Source organism: Leptopilina boulardi, unplaced genomic scaffold (genome assembly GCF_019393585.1).
Source record: "Leptopilina boulardi isolate dan_hultmark-lab unplaced genomic scaffold, ZJU_Lbou_2.1 LbouV2_341, whole genome shotgun sequence".
NCBI classification, from domain to species: domain Eukaryota; kingdom Metazoa; phylum Arthropoda; class Insecta; order Hymenoptera; family Figitidae; genus Leptopilina; species Leptopilina boulardi.
In genome coordinates this window covers 5,816,049-5,841,003 of record NW_026137909.1, presented here as the reverse complement: position 1 = coordinate 5,841,003, position 24,955 = coordinate 5,816,049, and the positions used below count along the sequence as shown (strand labels likewise).

The window sequence follows — 24,955 nt, the reverse complement described above, 5'->3', positions numbered from 1 at the left end:
CAAAATTTTACTGCTTTTTGTAAAAGTTGGAATGTTACCTGAATTATTCTAAGAATATTCGTAGTCGTTGTTTGTACATAGTTTTTATTTTGTGATGACATACACACACACACTGATAATAATAATGTAATATTGTTTATCAAAAGAAAAAAAAAAGAAAAAATACAAAAAAAAAACAATGCAATTTTCCAATTACAAGAAATTTTATTTGATAGATATTATTTTTATTTGTTGTGAATATATGCATAATTTTTATTTAATTATTAGTAACAATTATTGTTTAGTTGAAAAATTGCACTGACAGACTAAACACTAATTTTTTTCATAATTAAAACTATTCTTTTTGCTGGCAAAATGAAAATTTTTTTTCAGCAACTAATCAATGTTTTAAAAACCAGGAATGTTCACTTTTATTTACTGAGTTGTAAGAAGCAAGAATAAATTCTAAAATTCATTAGTTAAAAGTTTTATTTAATTGAACTAGATATATACAATTTTCATTGAGCCGAATTTTATTTCAAATTGCGGAATTTTTATTAAACCGATTTTCATTTTTCCGAAATTTGCAAATGGCCGAACAAACAATCGACAGAAAGATTTCGGCGCGATTTTTAAAAATCAAAAATTATTCTCAAAAATTGTGATTGGTTGATTTTTAAAAATCGCGCCGAAATCTTTCTGTCGATTGTTTGTTCGTTCGGTCATTATCAATTTCGGACAAATGAAATTTCTATCAATTAAAAAATCTGTTTAATGATTTTTAGGTAAATTCTTGATTTTTAGAACTAATTTATGCGTTCCAATAAAATCATAATTTGTTTTAAGGTAAAAAATAATTGGTATTATTTGACATTAGGGTCCAGAAAAAAGGTTCATTTTCAAAAAAAAAGCGAATAAATATTGCGCTAATTTGAAAGAAGTGTATTAAGTTTTTTTTTTGCGTAAAAAAAAATAACAAAGAAGTTTGAGTTAATTTTCTCTTTATTAATACTGATTGTTGAAACAAAATATATAAATTTTTGTTTTTGTCGTTTGAAAAAAAAAAAAAAAGATTTTTACCCTAATTGTCATTTCGAATCTCAAAAAAAAAGTTTATTACAATTTTTTTAGTTAAATGTTTTTTCTTCTACGATTTACAATAATTGTAAGGATAAATATATTATTCGCTAAAAATCAGCGTAAATTCATAACACATTTTTTTTTCTCTCTCTTTTAATTAGAAAAATTTTCCGTAACTGTATAAAGAAAGTACTTTTACAATAAACAAGTACTTTTTATTAACATTTATATTGTAAGCAACTTTCATTAAGGTATATAAACTAGTGAGAATTCTTTTCTTATATTATAAACAACTGTAAATATTATTGACTAATTTATTTTAAAAATGTCAAATACAATTTCTCGAGTATTATACTTTTACTAAAAATGTAAACCTATAAAATACTGTTGCAAACTTTAAATTTTCACATTACTCTTTCCCCTCCCCCCAATTTCCTTTTAATTGCAAATTATTGTCAAAATAAAAGCAACATTGAGATATAAAATAATTGTATGACATTGAAATAATAAAATGTTAAAAAAAAAACAGGAAGTATTTTTAATTTTTTTTTTATAGAATAAAAAATGTGAAAGTAAAAAAATAAAAATACTGATTTTGAGTATTAAATGAGATTTTGATATTTAAATGAAAATGTTGATAATTTTTCATTGTTTAAGTTTTTTTTTAACTAAAAAGAAAAAAAAAAAATACAATTCGTCGAAAAAGGAAAATAAAAATTAAATATTTAAAAATTTTAGAAATTTCTTTTAGAAAATGATCTTTGATCTTTTTATGTATTTACAAATGCGAATAATTTTTTTTTTCGAGATCTTAGATTAAATATTTATATCACGGTGAGTTCATGTCCTTAAGAGTCCTGAAATTTTGAAAAAATTATTAAAATTATTATTAATAATATATTAAATTAAAATAATTATTGAATTATAAGATTTTTAGTAAAAACAATTTTTTTCAAATTTATTTTCACTCACTTAGTAGGACTAGTTATATTTGATGCGTGACTGGAAGAACTTGGAGATGAATCGGAACCTAAAAATATAAATTTTTCAATAACCATTACTATTCTACCGTCAAAAGTAAAAAGGCCGTAAACAACTTTGGATTACTTTTTACTTTCTACGGCAGTATTATTATTATTATTAGCCATATTTTCAATAAAAATATATTATTATTATTAAATAAAAATTTTTTTCGATTTAAGAAAATAATGGAAAATAATTACTTGTGTAACAGCAATGTTTCGATTATTTTCTAAATCGAAAAAACTTAATTTTTAATTTTATATTAAAAGAAAAAAAAATCGTATTTATTATTATTAAAAAATTAATTAATTTAATTGCCTATTAATTTCTTATAATTTACCGTGTGCGTGTTGAAATAAAGGTGGCACCCAACTAAAATTACTCGAATGTGGAATGCACTCAATATTATCGGACGGAGATCTACATGGAGCTTGATCATCAAATTTTGGCAAGAAAATTGGCCTTTTTTGTAAGCAATTTTTTCTAAAATCAAATAAAAAAAAAAATAGTAACTTTTGAAATTTATTTCTTCTACTTTGCAAAAAAAACACAATTTCTATTTTAAAATAATATAATTTCAGTATTTAATATTTTAGAATAATAAAAATGTTTTTTTTCATGAAAAAGTTTTTTTTTTTTTTTTTTTTTATGGTAAAATTTGAGTATTTAAGGTATCACATCGGTAAAACCGTTTTCTATAGATTTTCTTGAAAATTTTACCATATGTTTTTATTATCATTCTTGACAAATTTGCAAAATATGAAGAATTTTCGCCGTACGAAACCAGAGATATTAGCAATCAAAGTTGCTTATTTTGCATGGGAGACGGGACTAATGTATGGGGGAGAAGTACATTTTCATAAATATCATCAGAAGTTTTCTATAAATTTTTTTCAAAAACTAATGTTGAATTCACGAATAAATTTGGAACTAAAATATACAAAGAAATTTATAATTTACCGTGCCGTTTATTTGTAATTATAAATTAAAAATTCTATTTCATGACGTCATTTGCAATATATAGCACACCCGCCACTTTGATGTGGCAACATCGCAGGATGGTAACATTAGTTAGAGAGAGACAGTAGTCCACAGTAGTCAAAGCGAGACTTAAAGCGACGTTGTCAAACCTCCTACTCCTTCCAATCGCTGCTAGTGTGGGGTATACGTGTACGAGTGTATTTGTAGAAGTAGGTACAGTATGGGCTGAGAGTATAGGGAGTTGAGGGCGAAAGTATAGTGCGGGAAGTAGTAATGCGAGCTACAAACTTTTGACTCCGATTAGTGCCGCTGTGATACCTTAAATTGGTGATTTAAGAGAAAAAAAAATACTTTTTTTTGGTGATTCCTGATTTGGTGTCTTTTTGTGGTAATGAAGAAAATTGAATTGTATCGAGTAATTGTTTAAACTCGAAAATTTCACTGTTTTCAGGTTCTAAATTTAAATTTGTTGTTAGTGGCGATGACAAACGTCTTGCAGTTGAGTGCATTGGACTTTCCTTGTCAGTCAAAACTACTGCAATTAAAACAATTAATTATTTAATTAATGGAAAATATTTGAAAAATTTTTAATGTTCCACTATCTTTTTTTTTAATAATCTTAACCCTTAACTGGCACAATTCGAACGTAAATGGCACAATGGGTCTGATGGACCCGTGTATTGAATATTTTGGCAAATGAAAAATAAATTATAATAAATTAATTGAATTAATAAATGCTGTTTAAATTACACTTTTCGTCGGCGATTGAGATATTTTCTTTTCATAACAGAGATTATAAAGGTCTCGATTGTGCAAAATATTTTATCTGTTTCCTTTACTTGACCTCGAATTCGTCTATCACGATTCATGAGGGTTTAAAATCACGTTTGTATGTGACTAGCAAATACTTCTTTTTCGTTTAGTTTAATTAATTACATAAAATTTTGAAAAATGAAAATTCGAAAAATGTTAAAAAATTTTTGGAAAAAATGACTAACCGCTGGGAATTGTGAGATCAAGTAATTCTGTAGCGTCTCGATCATTTTTTCTCGACTCCGTCCTGAGAAGCAAATCGGGAAAGCCTTTGTCACAATCAATAGAATTAGATCTCGTTACTGGTTCCGATTTAGTTTGATGACAAGGCAAAAGAATGCCAGCATTTTCCGATTGGCAAATATTAGCCAAACGACTTGATCTCATCATATTACAAAGTGGCGCAAATGATGTTGAATTTTGTTTGCCTGGCGATGAATCAAGTTCCGCTTGACTTTGCCATTTGTTTTCAACTTTGACAATTTTCGACAAATATTTCTCCTGCTCTTGCAATGGATCCTCCAAAACACGATTCAAATAAAGTGGACCTTGAAATAACCAATTTCTATTTTGCATCTTGAATAATTGCATCAACATTAATTTTTGCTTTTGACTATCGTTGCCTTGTGACCTAATTAAAATATTCACAAAAATTAATTAAAAATAATTAGAAATAAAAACCAAACAAAAAAAATTATACCTGCAATTTTCTTCACTAATATCAACATTTTCTGAATGTTTTCCCTTTTTATTAATCATCCAGGGAATCAATGTTTCAGCATCTTCAACATCATTTTCACCTGAAATTAATATTTTTAATACTCTCAATAAATGTAAAATTATTTTTTTTTTCAATAAAAATTATTAGTTTATATTTTTTTGAAATTTTCCAATGAGACAAAATTATTTTGAGGGAGAATTTTCTTTTTTTTATAAATTATAGAAAAAAAATTTAGATTCCAGTTGATAAATTGTTGGGAGGAGTAATTTCTTTTGCATTTTTTTCCATTTGTTTCTCACTAGTTGGTTTTTCAATTTCAAATTTTCTTTCCAATTTTGAACATCTATGATTTATTGCTTCGACAATTGACGAACAGCTTTCTAATTAAGAATTAATTTTTGAAAAAAAATTCAATCCAATTATTAGAATTTTTCCATATTATTTAAAAAGGTTAATTTGTTGATTTGAAATTATAATTGATTTAATTATATTAATATTTAAGGATAATTTTTAAGGCGATAATTTGTTATAATTAAAAAGAAAATTAGTTAAAATACCTGACATTGTTTCGTCATCAACGTCATTTTCATCATTGGAATTATCATCGAGAAGAGTGAGATTCGGCTCATTATTATCGCATTCATCTAAATAAATATCGTGTTCGCTAATTTCCTGAAAATTAGTTTTTTTTTTGATGACAAAGAAATGTGCATTTTTTGTATTAATTGTGAATGTGAAAAAATACAAGATTTTTAAGATAAAATAGAAATTGATTAATTTGTTTGTTAATATATTTTTTTTCTCTCTCTTATAATTTACCTCATATTCACTGCTACTACTACTAGAGGAGACATTAATTTGTTGATTATGAATTGAAGGAGAATGCGAAGTTAAAGGAGATCTAATTCCAGCTATTTGAGAATCACCGGCAGATCTATCGTTATTTTTTTCAACATCCGTTGGAGAATCAGTGGAACAATTAATTGTTTGCTTTGCACTTGTTTTTGACGAAACGGAGGATAATGTTGTCGTTGAGCCAATTGGACGAATATTAAGATTTCCTGGCTCACATAATGATAATAATTGATTTTCAATAAGAACACCAGTTTGATTTACGTTACCTAAAATATTTTGCACCGATCTGGAAAAATTATTATTTTTTTTTTCATTCAATTCAATTCAATTCTATTGCAACTATATTTTTATGTTGATAATTAGTTTAAAATTTTTTAGATTTATTATTATCATTGTTATTATTATTATTATTATTATTGTGCAAAGGAACTTTTGGGAAATCTGCATACAGATTCTTTGGTTTTGCTACTGCGTTATCAATTTTAAAAAATAATAAAAACTATTATCAATGTTAAAGTGGAATTAACAGCACATCATAAGAAAAAATTAAAATAGATCAATAAATAAAAAAAAAAAAATAAAATAATGTAAAAAGTTAAAATTGTAAGAAGACAATAAAGAAACAAAATAAATAATAAAAAATAAATTAAATTAGTAAATGTTGATTAAATTACGCTTTTCGCCAACGATCGAGATATTTTCTTTTCATAACAGAGATTATAAAGATCTCGATGTGCCAAAATACTTTATCTGTTTCCTTCACTTGACCTCGAATTCGTCTGTATCATAATTCATAAGAAATATAACCACGTCTGTCTGTGACCAGCAATGCTTCGGTTTTTTTTTTTCAAGGCCATTATTATAATGAACTCTTGATTTTTTTTATTACGATTTTGCTATTACGATTTTGTTATTTCTATTACCTAGTGGGAGTTGAAAAATCAACGTTTCTCATGAGACCAGAGGCAAATGTTAAATCTCCAGAACCTTGTGTTTGTTGCGTTAGAGAAATCACATTTCCTCCCGAAGAAGGACTATTAAGTGCAGGTCCACTCGAGGCTCTCGTTGCAGTTACTGTATTTCTTGAAATTTCAATCGCCAATCGCTATAAAAATAAAATATTAAAAGTACTCAAAAAAATGAATTTTTGATATTTTTCTTCTATAAAGAAAATTAAATTAAAATACTATTTTTAAAATTAAAAGTAGAATATAAAATAATGTTTAACCTCTTTGAGTTCGTTTATTTGCGTTGCGTATTGATTTTGAAGAGTTACTAATTGACTAATGTACCATTGTTGATCTCGACAACGTTGATAAAACGTTGGTGGACGTACTTGAAACCTTAGGAATAAAAGTAAAAATATTTTCTTTAAAATATTTCACTTTATTTTTACTGTGAAAAAATAAAATGGTAATTTAAATTCATTACCTAAGAATTAATGTATCCAATTCGGTATTTAAATAACCCTCAGTCGCAAGTAAATTCAATCGAAAAAAACGATTGTATCCCCAACATTCACCAATTTCAAAATCGGATGCAAATTCTCGTACAATATTTTTACTTGTATCTTGCGAACCCTGATGAATCATTTCAACTCTATATTCATATCTGTAGAAAAAAAAATTCATTATAGATTTCTGTTTTGAAAAAATATAAATTTCTATAACTCACTTAGAAGTTTCTGGCAAACCGGCGCTTAATTCCAAAAAAACGGACAAATAATTTCCCCGTACAACACCATTTCCATCTGGATAAACTTTGAGTCTCCAGCACAATCCATTAATATGTAATGGCGCCGAATAAACGGGATCCGCTTTTAATTGTAATTGTGTGAAATTTTGCATCGCAAATGTTGCACTATCATAGCCAGGAACAATTTCGCTGGAAAAATTTAAAAAAAAAAAATATTATCAATATAATGAAAATTTAAAAAAAAAAAAAAATAAATACCTGTGAAAATCGGCGGGAACTGGAGCAGTAACAAAACTTGTCATAGGCTTCTTTCGAACCTGATTAATCATTCCAGAGAGATCGGAACTTTTGATTATAAGCTCAGAACGTGTACATGTATGCAATTGATGTTCAACTTCTTGTAGTAACGCCTCAAGTTGTTCAGTCTCTAGGGTTAGAGAATTTTTCTGACCCATTAGAGTTAATAATTTTGCTTTTAATTGTGAATCCAATCTCGCTATCATCAATTCGACGGCATTGCGAATTTCACGAACTCTTTCATCCTTTGCTGCTCTCACGGATTCAACATTTCTCTCCTTAAATTATTATTTATTTCCAAACAAATTTATTATTATTATTTGAAAAAGTAATTAAATTATAATGGAAATTAAAAAAAAATTTACCACTTCTTGAACGAGACTTATAAGTTCCATGAGTCTTCGTTTTAATTGTCTAACTTCGGTTTTGATTTGTGTGACGTGATCCTCATAAACTTCTTCCAGTGGTTTGAATGTGTGTCCAGAATGAGTGCCACCCCATAAAGCACATTGATGGCAAATACATCGTCGACATGTCCAACAAAAGACTGATAATTTTTCCTGATGCACCGTACATCTGAAATTTTGTAACGTTAAAAAAAGGAGAAATTTTTTTATTCAAATTATTAATTTCATTTTTTTATCACCTGGATAATGGTTTTAAAGAAAATAAAAAAAATTTTCTTATAATTTAAAAATAATTATTTTTTTTTTAATAAGAAAAAAAAACCTGTCTCTAATGCAATCGTCGGGACGAGAATTTGAAATTCCAACGGATTGTAGTGTGTCGAGTTGTTGTGTAACTTCTTCAACCCAACGACAATTTACTAGTTCATGAAGATGAAGAGACGCTCGACAATGAGGACATTGAGAACGTTGCTCAGTAAGCCATCGTCGGATGCAGGTGTAACAACAAAGTTTGCTACAATGTGGACAAAGATGCGCATCTCGAAGTTTTTCCATGCAAATAAAACAGCGAAACACCTCAGCCAATGTCTGTTTCAATATTTAATTAAAAACATTATTATTCTAACTAGCAAAATTAAATGCGCGCCAAATTGAGTATTTAATTGTTTGTTATAAAGAAATTAAAGATTAATATTATCAATAATAATTTAATTTATTAGAATATTATTACATATTAAATGATAATAATGAAAATTATATATTTACAGGCCTCGGATTATACTTTTTCCGAATTTTTTCAAAAATACGACTTTTATCGACTATTTTAATAAAATGCGACATTTTTTTTACATTTGAAAAAAAATGTTAATAAAATACATTTTTTTTAGTATAAAATGTAGATCTTCTTCAGATCTTCTTCAATTCAATTATTTAATAAATTTTGAACTAAAATGATTCTTCACTAAATTAATTATTTTTAATAATTTTAATTAAATACATCACAAATTCAATTATATCAAAATTATTTTTTCAATTAAAATTTTTATGAAATTTAACAATTGTTTATAATTAAAAAAAAAATATTACAATAAAATTGAATTATTTTTTAAAAATTTCAATTTAAAATAAACTAAAATTCAATTATTACCCGAAATTTTAATTCAAAATCAATTAAAAATCCAATAATTATCCAAAATTTTCAATTTAAAATTTAATTATTTACCAAGTTTTCAATTTAAAATGAAATAAAATTCAATTATTTTCTAAAATTTCTATTCAAAATTAATTATTCAAATTTTCAATCCAAAATGAACTTAAATTAAATTATTATCCAAAATTTCAATTAAAATTCAATTATTTCCCAAAATTTTCAATTCAAAATGAATTGAAATTCAATTATTTTCCATATTTAAAATCAACTAAAATTTCATTATTCTCAAAAATTTGAATTCAAAATTAATTGAATTTTCAAATAATTTGAATTTAAAAGCATCTAAAATTTAATTATTTCTAAAATTTCCCATCGAAAATTTTTTTTTTGAAATTTTATATTCTTTGAAATTTCAACTATCTGAAACCATTTTTCAATTAAAAATGATTTTCAAATTATTGTATTTTGTCCACATTTTCTAATAAATTTTTAATGAAATACATCACAAATTCGATTATATCAAAATTATTTTTTCAATTAAAATTTTTATGAAATTTAACAATTGTTTATAATTTAAAAAAAAATATCACAATAAAATTGAATTATTTTTTAAAAATTTCAATTCAAAATAAACTAAAATTCAATTATTACCCGAAATTTTAATTCAAAATCAATTAAAAATTCAATAATTATCAAAAATTTTCAATTTAAAATTTAATTACCTATTTACCAAGTTTTCAATTTAAAATGAAATAAAATTCAATTATTTTCTAAAATTTCTATTCAAAATTAATTATTCAAATTTTCAATCCGAAATGAACTTAAATTAAATTATTATCCAAAATTTCAATTAAAATTCAATTATTTCCCAAAATTTCAATTATTTTCCATATTTAAAATAAACTAAAATTTCATTATTCTCAAAAATTTTAATTCAAAATTAATTGAATTTTCAATAATTTGAATTTAAAAGCATCCAAAATTTAATTATTTTTTTAAAATTTCAATTCAAAATAAACTAAAATTCAATTATTATCCGAAATTTTAATTCAAAATCAATTAAAAATCCAATAATTATCCACAATTTTCAATTTAAAATTTAATTATTTACCAAGTTTTCAATTTAAAATGAAATAAAATTCAATTATTTTCTAAAATTTCTATTCAAAATTAATTATTCAAATTTTCAATCCAAAATGAACTTAAATTAAATTATTATCCAAAATTTTAATTAAAATTCAATTATTTCCCAAAATTTTCATATCAAAATGAATTGAAATTCAAAATGAATTGAAATGCAATTATTTTCCAAATTTAAATCAAATAAAATTTCATTATTCTGGAAAATTTGAATTCAAAATTAATTGAATTTCCAATTATTTTGAAAAATTTTAATTGAAATTCAATTATTATCCAAAATTTTCAAGTCAAAATCAATTATTTTCCAAAATTTCGATTCAAAATCAACTAAAATTCAATTATTTTCTAAAATTTCTATTAAAATTCAATTATTTCCCAAAATTTTCAATTCAAAATGAATTAAAATTCAATTATTTTCCAAATTTAAAATCAAATGCAATTTCATTATTCTCAAAAATTTGAATTCAAAATTAATTGAATTTTCAATAATTTGAATTTAAAAGCATCTAAAATTTAATTATTTCTGAAATTTTCCATCGAAAATTTTTTTGTTGAAATTTAATAATTTCAATTATAACTCTAAGGAAATTCAATTATTTTTAACTATTTTAATAATATTCTTTGAAAATTCAACTATCTGAAACCATTTTTCAATTAAAAATGATTTTCAAATTATTGTATTTTGTCCGCATTTTCTAATAAATTTTTAGTGAAATCATCTAAAATTTTAATTACAAAACACTTAAACAATTAATTTTAAAAATCTCAATTTTAAATCTTTGAAAATTCAATTAAATTTAAAAAATGTTTTCCAAAAATTGTTTGATAAATTATTTTTAGTTCTGTAAAATTTAATAATTGTTTGAAAATTAACAATATATCTTTTGAAATTTAATTATTTCTAAAAATTTCAACTTTAACCCTGCGAAAAGGATTATTATTAAAAAAAATTTTTATTTAAAAATCTGTAAAATATTTTTGTTAAAATAAAAAACAAATCCACTTTTTTTTTGGAATATAAATCGACTAAAACGACTTTTTTGTGTCTTTAAGTTGATTCGAGGCCTGTGTTTTTATAATTAATATTTAATAGGTATTCGTTGGCCCTTGGTACCTTAAAAATTAATTTTTAAAAATAAATTTTTTTCAAATTACTATCTTGTACGAAATTTCCTGGCGCATCTTTTTTTTCATCATAAATTTTTTGTATTTGTATACAATTTTTGAATCAATATACAATTTTAAAAAAAATTTCGTTGGTAAACGTTGTGTACTTCAGCTTCGTGAATTGAATTTTCAAATTTGGAATTTTAAAGAAACTTATTCCGAAATTTGGAAACACAATTATACAACTTTGGCAAAAATAAGAAAAAGAATTGTCAAAATTTGACACGTCATAAGATTACTATTCAAAAAAAACACGTGAAATCAGAAAAGGCCAACTTCAAGTTAGGACAGAAGGACAGACCAAGCATTTTATTATTATATAATAATTTTCCGAGTTTTTTTTAATTAATAAATTTTTATAATTTACAATTTATACTTTTTTTTTCTTATTTATTATTCAAAAACTATCTATTTTCTCCTTAAAATAATTAGTTAGAATTTTTATTAAATCTTCTTGGAAATAACTTTTCAAAATTTTTATTTTTCCAATTAGCATTCAACAGAATTTTTTTTAACTTTACTTTTAAAAAAATTTTTATTTCATAGAATTTTTATTTTAAAGAATTATATGAATTTTTCTTTAACCGAATTTTAATTTAGATTTATTCACTGATTCAACAGAATTTTAAGTGATTTGAATTTTAAAATGTCAAAAATTCCAATTTACTGAATTTTTATTTGTTATAATTTTTAATTGCAAAAATTATTATTTTAAAAAATTTTCCTGACGCTAAATTTTCATTTGTCCGAAATTTTAAATGATCGAAATAAAAAATTGGCAAAAATATTTCGGCGCAATTTTTAAAATTCACCAATCACAATTACCTTGATAATTTATTATTGATCAATTTTAAAAATCGCGCCAAAATCTCTCGATTAATTTTTTATTCGGTCATTTACCAATTTCGGACAAATGCAAATTTAGCGCCTTAAGAATTTTATCAATATATGTATATTCGGTGAATTGGAATTTATGACATTTAAAAAATTCGAAACACTTAAAATTCTGTTGAATAAGAATTGTGCTAAATTATAAAATTCGATTAAATATTAAAAATGTTTAATTAAAATTTTGCAGGTAAAGAGAAATTTTGTAAAATAAAAATTTATTCATTGAAAATATACGGGAAAAGCCCGTAAAATTCGGTAAATGAAAATTTTTTCTAATAAATAATTAAAATTAAATAAAATTATAAAATAAAAAAATATATTAAGAATATATTTATATATTAAATAATAATAAATTATTTCATCATTTTATAATAATAATAATAATAATAATAATAATAATAATAATAATAATATATTTATAATAAATATAATTATAAAAATATAATAATTATTATTATTATAAAATTTTTACTTACAAATTATTTTATTTAATTAATAAATACAAAAATATTATATAAAAATTATTATTTATATAATTTACATTATTTATTTAATAAAATTATTTGTAAAAAATTAAAAATGTAAAATATTCACTATTGCAAAATAAATGAATAAATTTAAAGAAAATTACAATTTATAAGCATTTTGAATTACGCTGTTGATTTTTCGTCCTTGAAAAGGGCATTGACACGCAAGAGTTTTAAATTTCTGGTTGCGCATTAATTTTCATAATTTAAAAAATTAAAACTCAAATAAAACATTATTAGTAAACTTTGTTTTGTTTGAAAAAAAATTTTTTTACTAAGAAAATTACAGAAAAAAAACAATATAATTATGACATAATTTAATTATTTATTATATTTCGTATATAAAAATAATAAGAGTAAACAAAAAAAAAATTTAACAAACTTATTGTCAATAATTTAAGGAATAAGGTCACAGAAATTTCTGTTAAAAAAAACGTTTATATGCAAAATTGTATGTAAGAAAAATTTTAATTTTTTATAAAAATTTATAGAATAATAACTTTATAAAGAATAGAAATGAAAATTAATATACAAACCTCGACGCTATGATCTTCGGAAGTTTTTGAATTAATAAAAGTCTCACGATTTGCCATGATTGAAGTATAAATTATTTTTTTTTACTATTGATTTTTAAAGTATATATATATATATATATATATATATATATATATATAAAATTAATATAGTGTTTTGTTGTGCTTGCAATTAGAAATTTTTAAATAATTAATTTACATTTTTATGTCAGTGATTTTATTTAAATTTATTGCACTAAAATATAGAGAACGTTTTGTTGGTGACTAGTGAAAAAAAAACAACTTCTTTTTTTTTGCATTCATTTACGATATACAATTTGACAGATGCAAGAATTGATGACAGCACTATAGTTTTGATTGCGGCAAAAATGATAACTTCATAGGTGATTTCACTAAAGAAAAGTATAGTTAGATTCAGTCGGTATAGCTGTGTTGCAATAAATATAAAAACTTCACCGTATAACTGAAATAACCTTTACTTTTACCGACAGTAGATAACACTTTTTTAAAGATAACTTATTCATAGTCGATAATATAGAAATCTTTTTTTTTTACTTATCTTTTATTTAAATTCCTCGTCAATAGATGGCCAGCATATTGAAATTTTTAATTCAAATTATTAAGCAACGTAAAATATAATGAATATTATAAAAGATTTGAGAAACAAAATTTCAAAAAGGGGTCTAGTTCTAATTTTCCTCTAAAGCAACCCACAAAGCACCCAAAATTCCCTGAAACTTGACAGAACCTCACATACACAGTTTTCTTGTGTGTATCAAATTGATACAAGAATTAAGATCAACTCAGGCAACGTTTTGATTCGATATAAGGTATCAAATTGATCCAAATATTTGGATTCATTTTCAAGAAATGATCCAGAATATGGGATCATTTTTTGATACCTGAATTGGTATCAAAGTATAACTGTCATGGCTGGCATGCTCTTATTGACAAGTTTATTAATTAATTTATTCACTGCACTGAATATTAAGATATTAAAAATACTTTTATTATGAATTTTAAGAAAGAGAGAAGCGAAAACTTATAAATTGTGAGCAATTAAATAAGAAAAAAATTATTTCGAAATAAAATGAAATACACTAACCTTTATTTATGTTTAAGTTCACAATCACAACGCACTTGAAAATTTTTAATTATTTTTGTGGTTCAAATAATTATTAATAATTTATTTATTATAAATAAACAAAATTTAAGCAATGCACGCTTGATAAATATTTCTAATGCGTTGTCAATTAATGCAATTAATAATTTCCTATTATACAATATCATAATCGACATATATAATATTTGTAAACAAACAGGCTTGAGAAACAAGAGCCCAAAATATATTCGTCCAAAGCGAATCTCAATCCTACCCAACTCTGCTTTGGACGAACATATTTTGGGCTCTTGTTTCCCAACCCTGTTTGTTTACAAATGTCATATATGTCGATTATGATATTGTGTAATAGGAAATTATTAATTGCATTAATTGACAACGCATTAGAAATATTTATCAAGCGTGCATTGCTTAAATTTTGTTCATTTATAATAAATAAATTATTGATAACACAGGCCTGCAAAATTCGACTTTTTTTTTTATTTTTGATATTGAAGTCGTTTCCTATGTAATTTTGTGCGCTGAACACGATCCCGTGTCCCAAAATGGCCCAGCACGTCAGGATTTTGAGAAAAGTGGGGGGAAAGAGCCCCAAAAAAATTTTTTTACAAACTTTATATCGGAGTGGTTTTTTATGTATTTTTGTGCGCTGAACACGATCCCGGGTTCCAAAATGGCCTAAAACGACAGGATTTTGAGAAAAGTGGGGGTAAAAAAAATAAAAAAACGCGTTTTTAGGGTGAAAAAAAATTTTTTTTGGTGCCCTTTACCCCCACTTTTCTTAAAATCCCTTAAGTTTTTTTTGACTTGCGCATATGGGTCTTAAAGTGCACGCTTTAAGCTTTAATTTAAGACCTAGTAGAAGTTTCTAGCACGTCAGGTTAAGGAGAAAAAAATTCTTGAAAACACCCAAAAACACGGTTTTTGGGCTCTTTATCCCCACTTTTCTCAAAATTATGACGTGCTGGGCCATTTTGGGACACGGGATCGTGTTCAGCGCACAAAATTACATAGGGAACGACTTCAATATCAAAAATAAAAAAAACCATGCAGGCCTGTGTAATTATTTGAAACACAAAAATAATTAAAAATTTTCAAGTATTGTGATTGTGAACTTAACTTAAATCTTATGTGATAAACATAAATAAAGATTAGTATATTTCATTTTATTACGAAATAAATTTTTTCTTATTTAATTGCTCGCAATTTATAAGTTTTCGCTTCTCTCTTTCTTAAAATTCATAATAAAAGTATTTTTAATATCTGAATATTCAGTGCAGTGAATAAATTAATTAATAAACTTGTCAATGCCAGCCATGACAGTTATACTTTGATACCAATTCAGGTAACAAAAATGATCCCATATTCTGGAACATTTCTTGAAAATGATCCAAATATTGGGATCAATTTGATACCTTATATCGAATCAAAACGTTGCATTCCAAAATGATACCATCAAGTTTACAGTGTGGCGAGGTTAGGAAACTTCAGTGGCAAGGTTCATACAAGTTTGTGTCAATATTTAAATGTCCACATGAAAAGAATATTCACACAAAACTTTGAGGAAATATTACACATAAATATTCACGTGCAATGTTCAGTCAATGTTGTGTCAATATTGAAATTACATTTTCGCCTAGTTATAAGAATTTCATTTACTAATATAATAAGTATAGGTGAATATTGACACAACATTAACTGAACATTGCACGTGAATATTTACAGTGTAATATTTCCTCAAAGTTTTGTGTAAATATTCTTTTCATGTGAACATTTAAACATGGACACAAACTTGTATAAACCTTGCCACTGAAGTTTCCTAACCTCGCCGTGTGAGGCTCTGTCAAGTTTCAGGGAATTTTGGGTGCTGTGTGGGAACTTAATTATTGAAGATTATTTTTAGCCAAATGTTCTTGAAGTAAAACCCAATTGCATAAATGTTGTTCTTCCGATTTGACGACATTTTGAAAAGTCGTGAGATTTATATAATATAATGATATTTTATTAATTAATGGCGTATGATTTAAAGGCCTAGGAAGAATAGAAATGTAAGTGAAATCGCAAACGCAACCTAAAGAATGAGTTATAGAGAAGGGTAGACATATTGTTTGTCTTTCTCTAACTCATTCATCCAGTTGTGTTTGCGATTTCAGTTACGTTTCTATTCTGCCTAGACCTTTAAATCATACGCCATAAATTAATAAAATTATTATAGAAATTTTTTTCGAAAAGTAAAGAAGTGTGAAATGATCAAGAATATATAATGGGATTTTTAAATTTTTAATTAAATGAAAAACAATATAATTTAGGCAAAAGAATAATATTACTGTTATATTACAGTAATATTACCATGAGGCGGACATTTTAATATTACAGTAATATTACGTGCTCTTTATTATATTTAATATCAGCAATACAATAGTTTAAAAGGCTGAGACATAATTTCACCATTAATTTTATCGTCATAATAGGAAACTTCATTGGCTACTTTAGACAGCCATTGGCTTTCTTGTTGTTTGACTTTTGTCTTCATAATAAACAAATGTACTTTAATTTCATCAATCAAATTAAATTTTTCCTCAATTAATATGAACTCAGTTTTAGGAAGAATTATATAATGCTTGGAATTTGCATCAATGCTATTCACATCAATGAATAAAAATGGTTTTTTAATTATTATTTTAAAATAAAGTAAATAAGAGGTGGGCTCTTGAAAGTTATCTATTTCAGATGAGTCTTTATAATAATCATTCCATGCTTTACTGTCTTCATTGCAATAAAGAAATGCATTATGTGATATGGTTGTATATGTTCGTTTAATGATTTTCTGAAAGATTTTTGATTTAACGCAATACAATATTATTTGCTTCCTTTCTTCGTATTTAAATGCATCGTTCTGTCTTATTGCTAAACTATACATAGCCTTTTTTAATCTCCAAACATCAGGTTCATCTAGATCTGTGCTAATATAAGGAAAATACAAAAAAGCTTTTATCACATAATAATCATGAAAGAAGATGGTGTCAGTTAGATCATTAGCCACATAGTCATCAAATGCAGATTCTGGGGGACAAATTAACTTCATTTCTTTTAAGGTATAAATATTTTCAATACGTTTAATTGCTTCACTCCTATTTATTCCAATTTCCAAGTACGAATCAAATCTTAATTTTTCATACAACATTGGATTATTTAGCCATTGATCATAGTATTCTTCAGGAGTGTATTTATTTTTATTGAATTTAATCGCAAAATGCGTCATACGATTAAGTGAAATAAAGCTAAAATGTTTTAAAATGGACATTGCTGTAGTTTCATTACAACTTCTAGAAAGATAATTTTTTATTAAGTAATATCTATGCTGAAAGAATTTATATTTGAGATTTCTTCGATCTTCTGGAGAAAAATTTACTTTTGCCATAACTGGTTTTATAATAAGTTTCGATATTTTCGTGATAATTTCTGTTGTAATAATTCCCTGAAAAATTGGAATTGCAAGATTCAATGATTCTTTAATAACTAAACGACTTGTACTTTGTCGAAGAAAATCTTCAGAAAATTCACTGCCGATACTTATTCCCGAACTAATGAAGTTTGTTAAAAGTGGAAAAACAAGCAGAGCATTTGTTGTATAGCAAAAGACCTTTGACACCAAGTCGTCGACGTTTGATATGTTTTCAAGATTATAGAATGAAAGAAAGTGATTAGTATGTCCAAAAATTATTTTCTGTGTTGAGAAACCCACTTGATGATGCATAACTTTATTGTCAATGGACAAAGGTACGTTTTTATCAAAGTTGTTTATTAACAACAAGAAAGTCATCAAGAAAAAAAGTAAGTTTAACATTTTGACATAGGCATTCATAATTGTTACCTTTTTCATTAAAAATTGGGGAGTGATGAGTTAGCCACAAAAAACAAATGATCTGAAAAAATTTTAAAATGTTGCTTATTTATTTTTAATTAAATTTTAAGGAAAATGCAAAAAAAAGGTTTTTATTTGCAAAAATGCAATTACATTTTTCGACAAAAACTGATTAAATGTTGCTTTTTATTGGGATATGATTAAAAAAAATTAATAATTATGTATCTTTGGTTGGGAATGAACGAAATTCTAAAATTTTAAAAATAAGGACTACTCAAATTAACATGACAATGTAGATGTTCATGTACATGTTTTCATTTTGAAAAGTTATAAAATAACATTTAACAGTAATTTAGAAGTAAAATAATTTTATTCTATACTGAGATTATTTTTTATAAATAGTAAAGTTACAAGGAAAGAACTTATTAAAGAAGAAAAGGATAAAAATAATAGCCAAATAGTTATCAAAATTACATCACTTTAAAGCAGTTTTCAAAAGTAATTTTTTATAATTCTATTAAATAGTATTAAACTTTTGTCTATATATATATATTTTATTATAATAATTAAATAATAATTATTTTTAAAAAATATTAAAAGACAATTATAAATCTTACCTTCCGCGAACAAGTAGAATTTTCTTACTAACAGTAAATGTGGTTTATAAACCTTAGATTTTTGAAAAGCATATTTACGCATTTACCTTGTAATCTACAAAAAAATAGAAAAATAAAATTTTATATCTTACTTTTTTATTATAAAAACTTGTATGGCGCGCATAAAAATAAATATTAAAAATTTTTAACAATAAAATGAAAAATAATGTTTTATTATTTTTTATTATTTATATTTTTATCTGTATTTTATTGTTCAGAATATTTCCAAATGCACAATGCAAAAACATGATAATGAATTGAACTAGAATAATTATGAAAAATATTCTTTAGAATTGATCTAAGTTAGTGCCACAATGATATTGAATTTTAAGTGTACATTTATTCGTGATTTGTGTTATCTAATTTTTGATGCTATTGCTTCACTGTTTCTTGCATTATTTTGTAATATTATTATTTTTTTTTACTGAAAAGTTACATTTCTATAATATAATTTCATCATAGTTTGTCGCATATGATGTATACATTGGTTTATAGCATATACGCAATAAACTAATAAAATTATTATTGAAGTATCACGACTTTTCATAATGTCTTCAAAACAGGAAGGATAGAATTTATGCAAATGGGTGTATAATATAAACAAAATTAATTAATTAAATTAAATAAATTTTCAAAAAAAAAATAAAAGTGTTAATATAATAATATTAATAATTATCGTTGCCTAGAATTGTCTTTTTTATAACTTTTGAGATTTGAAGTGTTACACTTGAAAAATTTGTCAGGCTTTTAGATATTTCTTTTAATTGCTTCATTTCTTCATCGTGGGAAATCCTTATGAATTTGATATATTCTTGATTCTAAAAAAATTGTTAAATTATAAAATAAAGCAAATATGAGAAAAAAATGCTTAGAATCGTTACAGAGCGAAATCTTCGTAGGGTTGTCGCTATTTATAATCTCACTCCAGATTTGTCTGTATTTAATCTGAAATTAGTCTGAAATTTTAACCAGGACTGCTTCTGATGTTAGAAGCTGAATGATTTTCTTCAGCTTGCAAGTTACCTTACGTAAAATGTTCTCCACCATTCACATTAGTCGAGGTCACAGTAGTCAATAAAAGTCAAGTCTAGTTATTAATGTTTATTTGCAAAATGACGCGATTTTTTAATCGCTGATTACGAATTTAATATCAGAATTTGAAAATTAAAATTGACGGATTCAATATGGCGATCAAAAAAAATTTTAAGTCGACAAATTCAGCTAAAAATGCTTTCTTGCCCAGTGGGAAATTGCCAAGACTGAATATTGGCTAAATATTGGACCAGTTATTTTTACCAATATTGTTCCAAGGCTGAGAGTGTAGAGACCAATGCCAAGGCTCGAATTTCAATATTGGCCCAATATTCAAAAATACAAAAAACCAGACTTCAGGCAAGATTAAAAAAATTAACTAAAACTAAAATATAATAAAATTTTTTGTTATATTTATATATTATATTTTATTATATATAATAACATTATTATTTCCCTTCGGAACAAGGGTTATATATAAAATCATCCGCAATAAACGGAAAAAAAGAAAAAAATATTTTTTAACGTCCTCCTAGGCATTAACAATTATCACCTAAATAAAAGAGATATTGTGAAGATTCTGTACATATCGCGGATACTTATACCTCAACCGATTGATGTTGTTTATGAGAGAGAAAAACACTGTCATCTGGCGGATAGTTGGAAAATTAAAGCGCGAAATTCAAATTGCGTGAAGGAAAAATTGTAAATATAAACATTTACTTGAAAATGTATTTCCTTAAAAATACATACAATTGCATTAAACAAAACTTAATTAATGATACAATGGTCTCAAATAATCTTTTTAATTTTAATTCTTTATATTCACAGTTAAAGTTAGACTAAAATTTCAGTGCATTTGGGGCTTAATGGGTTAATTTAATAATTTTAATTATATATAAAGAATTAAATTAAATAATATTTAAAAAAAACATAATATATTACTAATAATAAGAATAATAGTCGTAATAATAGATGTAGAAAAAAAATTAATAAAAATGTTTTCACTGCATTGAGAAATAGAATATTTGCTCGAACCTATTGTTCAATCAAGTGGATTCTCTTCGCGCTACCAAATTAAGCGAAATTCCGAGGAATGAAATGGAATTCACAAGGGAAGAATTAACGGTATATTGATTATTGATATATAGTGAAGGAACGCAGCAATCGCTTAGATATATAACTTCATATAAACTCATTTCATTTCTCACAAATTTACAATAATTAGTCATTCAATAACGACCTTGCTCTAGATCTTGTTCTAATCTGCTTTTCTTCTTTGGGCTCTATATGTAATATTCCCCGCAGTCTCTCTCTCTCTCTCTCTCTCTCTCTCTCTCTCTCTCTCTCTCTCTCTCTCTCTCTCTCTCTCTCTCTCTCTCTCTCTCTCTCTCTTACAGCTGAAACTTTCAAGTGATGAGCTCTGCATATTCAATAGTTTGTTCTCTCTCCATACCCCTGTAAATTCTCTACAAAGGCACTGTGCACCACATTTTACCTTAGATTAAACTATTTACTTAATTTTTTCGATTGTGCTTAATTAAAATTTTCTTTAATTCTAGAAAATTCAACGTAGAGTTCTTCATTCTGGTGAATTTTCTTTAATCAACTAAATAAATATTCATTGTGAGGAACTTTTGTTTTGGAATCCAGTACCGCAAAGTATATATATATATATATATATATATATATATATATATATATATACTATAACATTTTGACTAATTTTATATTTTTATTTATTATTATTAAAATCTATTAAGTCTTAATAAAATGGATAATAACATAATTATTATAATATGAATTATAATAGAAAAATGTTATCTACACTTTGAGGTTAATTTTGAATTATTTTAATTTTATAAGGGAATAATTTATTGTATAGCGCCAGAATATTTTATATAAAAAGTATACAAAAGTTAATTATTTTAAATATTTACCAGACTAGTTCAGAAAATGATAGGAAAACTTCCTAGCAAACCGCGTAGAGGGGGGAGGTAAGGAGTAAAACACATTAATTATTTCACTGAATTTAATTTCACTGTAATATTTATTTAAATTCCACTATTCAATTTTATTATTAATTTATTACTTTTCTTCTTTTTTAAATAACATGTGAAAAGTTTACTTAATGTATTCGGCCTATGGCCGAACTTACAACAAGATTATTCCGCTTGCCATGCGGTGAGCAAACATCACTTTTAATATTTTCAAAACTTTATTTTTATTTTATGCCAATCTGGCGAGAAATGGAATTTATTAATCACTGGGACTCACCGTTAATGCGTCGCCGTCCTGACATGGTCGAGTTAATATAACAAAAATTATCTTTTTCACTAAGTTGGCGTGCTGCCTGATACCACCATCAAAACGAGAATGAGTATCAATTAAATGGCTGACCTTTGACTCTAGTCGGCGTCACCTTTCACGCTTTCTTTTTGATGGTGAATCCCAGTGAAAGTAATTAATAACTTTCTATTTGTCGATAATCAATATATCACGCGTCGATAAATTTTATCGATGTCGCTGGTAAGGTAGATCGCAACTCTACCAGAGAGCGTAGTGGTGTCCTCTATTCAAAATGGCTGCCCCCATTATTGTGACAGGATCAAAACAATCAATCTTTTTTCGGCTTCCTGGTGCTCTTGAATATTCAGGAATCTCATCCAAATATGTGCACCAGGAAGTACTTCCCCTGCTGACTTCGTAACAGATGAGCGACCATGGATTTGGATATTGTCAACAATTCCTCGTGATAACATGAAATCATTTTTGGAACGCGAGTATACAAATTTTATTTATTAAAATAATACGAGAGTGATTCGACTAGTTGGCAGGTTTAATCTATTATTTTACTTTAATTTTATTGTTACATTTAAATAATTACTTATTTTGTCTAATTTATTATTTATTATTTTATTTATTTTAGGAAAAAGGAAGATTCCCATTTTGATAGGGTAATAAAAAAAAATAACAATAAATTATTGTGTGTGGCAAAATGCCACGTCACAATAATTAATCTGACCTTTTTCTTATAATACAGATATTACAATAATTGCGTTATTTTATTTTTATTGTCATCTACTGATGTGCAAAATTGGATAAATTTTTTTGACAAAATAACGAATTTTGACAATATTTTTGAATTCTCAACAAAATTCAGTTTTGCCAAGTTAGTGCGGTTTTCCCATTTTTAGTAAGATTTTGGTCCTTCAGTAGCATTTTTAATGGGAGAAATATTTTAGTAGGAGATTTAGTATCTTTTTTCTTCTTTAGTGGATTTTTTTAGTGTTTTCATCTAAATGTTATTTTTCCTACTTAAATTGTATCTGAAATATTAAAAGTAAGGCAACACTAAGTATAAACTAGAATTTGATTGGCTATACTGATGGAGATTGAGCAAATTTTGCTGACTCAGCCAATCACAATTAGTCACACGCAGTTCTATAGGAAAGAATGATCTTCTACGTGCCGAGCCCTGCACTGCTATTTAGTACAATTGGAGTCAATTGGAGTTTTTAAATTTATATTTGAGAATATTAAGTTTAAAACAATTTTTACTGAATTCTGATAAAAAAAATTTTTAAATTCTGCCTACGCCAAATTCAAAAAAATTTGTACAAAGTTATAAAATCTCTTAGGAAAATGAAAAAGAATTAAAAGATTATGTTTTGTTTGTGCTTTTTTTATAGTTTAATGTCTATTCCATGTTCTTAAGTTCATAAATTTTATTTGGAATAATATAATATTTAAATAAATTGAATGTAATAAAAAATAAAAAATGTCTATAATAATATATATTATTACATTGAATACTATTAAATTTTATTATATTCTTTAAGTTTAAATAAATTTTGCAAAATTAGTGTGAAAAATTAAAAATTTTGTTATTTTAGTAAAAAATATCAAGCGGTTTAAGGGGAAATAATAATCCGTTTAATGAAAATTCTGCAAAAATTAATATTTAAATAAGTTAATATTCTGCAAATATAATATTCTACAGAATAAGATTCTATAAACTCATAATTCTAAAAAAAAAATTTTTAGAGCATTTACATGCGTTCCGTTTATCAAACTAAATTTTATTAATTTTTTATATTCAGATGATAATTTTTTACTATTCTCCGACAAACCGGTATTTTTTCACACAAACTTCTTTATTGCTTTAAAATTTTTAACTTTTATTAAATTTTATTAAAAATATAACTTTTTTTTAATTAAAAAAATTGTTATAATTATATTACTAGACTTCAAATTTATTATAAAAATTTTTTTAATCCCAAAAAATGTTACATTTTTAATAAAATCTAATAAATGTTACAAATTTTAAAGCAGTAAAGAGGCACGTGTAAAAAATTGAATTTTGAAAAAAAACCGTTTGTCGAATAATAATAAAAAATTATCATTCAACAACTTTGAATATAAAAAATTAATAAAAGTTAAAATTATGATTTGATAATATCTTATTCTGTAAAATATTATTTTTGCAGAATATTAAATTGTTTAAATATTAATTTTGCAGAATTTACATTAAATCAATTATCAATGTTGAAGAATTTTTGTCTAAATAAAATTTTATGCAACATTAATAATTAATGAAAATTCTGTTAAAATTAATATTTAAATAATTTAATATTCTGCAAAAGTAATATTCTACACAGAATAAGATTCTATAAAATTATAATTTTAAAAAAATTTTAGAGCTTTATTTACATGCGTCCCGTTTATCAAACTAAATTTTATTAATTTTTTATATTCAGATGATAATTTTTTACTATTGTCCGACAATCCGGTATTTTTTCACACAAACTTCTTTATTGCTTTAAAATTTTTAACTTTTATTAAATTTTATTAAAAATATAATTTTTTTTAATTAAAAAAATTGTTATAATTATATAACTAGACTTCAAATTTATTATAAAAATTTTTTTAATCCCAAAAAATGTTACATTTTTAATAAAATCTAATAAATGTTACAAATTTTAAAGCAGTAAAGAGGCACGTGTAAAAAATTGAATTTTGA

At 24.7% G+C, this 24,955-nt stretch overlaps 2 protein-coding genes across 2 annotated transcripts; both read right to left on the bottom strand.

Annotated features, from left to right (window-relative positions):
- Positions 1 to 1,783: 1,783 nt before the first annotated feature.
- Positions 1,784 to 13,591, bottom strand: LOC127285829 (E3 ubiquitin-protein ligase TRIM37-like). The gene is made up of 16 exons (XM_051312030.1): positions 13,263 to 13,591; positions 8,174 to 8,439; positions 7,810 to 8,020; positions 7,406 to 7,722; positions 7,127 to 7,336; positions 6,884 to 7,063; positions 6,681 to 6,795; positions 6,376 to 6,557; positions 5,417 to 5,738; positions 5,155 to 5,269; positions 4,577 to 4,676; positions 4,062 to 4,507; positions 3,415 to 3,598; positions 2,423 to 2,565; positions 2,032 to 2,089; positions 1,784 to 1,916 (listed from the first exon to the last, which is right to left on the bottom strand). Exons 1-16 carry the CDS (start codon positions 13,317 to 13,319, stop codon positions 1,889 to 1,891), a joined length of 2,934 nt encoding a protein of 977 aa, XP_051167987.1. The 5' UTR covers positions 13,320 to 13,591; the 3' UTR covers positions 1,784 to 1,888.
- Positions 13,592 to 16,683: 3,092 nt separating this feature from the next.
- On the bottom strand, positions 16,684 to 19,027 carry LOC127285835 (uncharacterized). The gene is made up of 2 exons (XM_051312042.1): positions 18,862 to 19,027; positions 16,684 to 18,305 (listed from the first exon to the last, which is right to left on the bottom strand). The coding sequence occupies exon 2, from the start codon at positions 18,260 to 18,262 to the stop codon at positions 16,787 to 16,789; it is 1,476 nt and encodes a 491-aa protein (XP_051167999.1). The 5' UTR covers positions 18,263 to 18,305; positions 18,862 to 19,027; the 3' UTR covers positions 16,684 to 16,786.
- Positions 19,028 to 24,955: the final 5,928 nt, after the last annotated feature.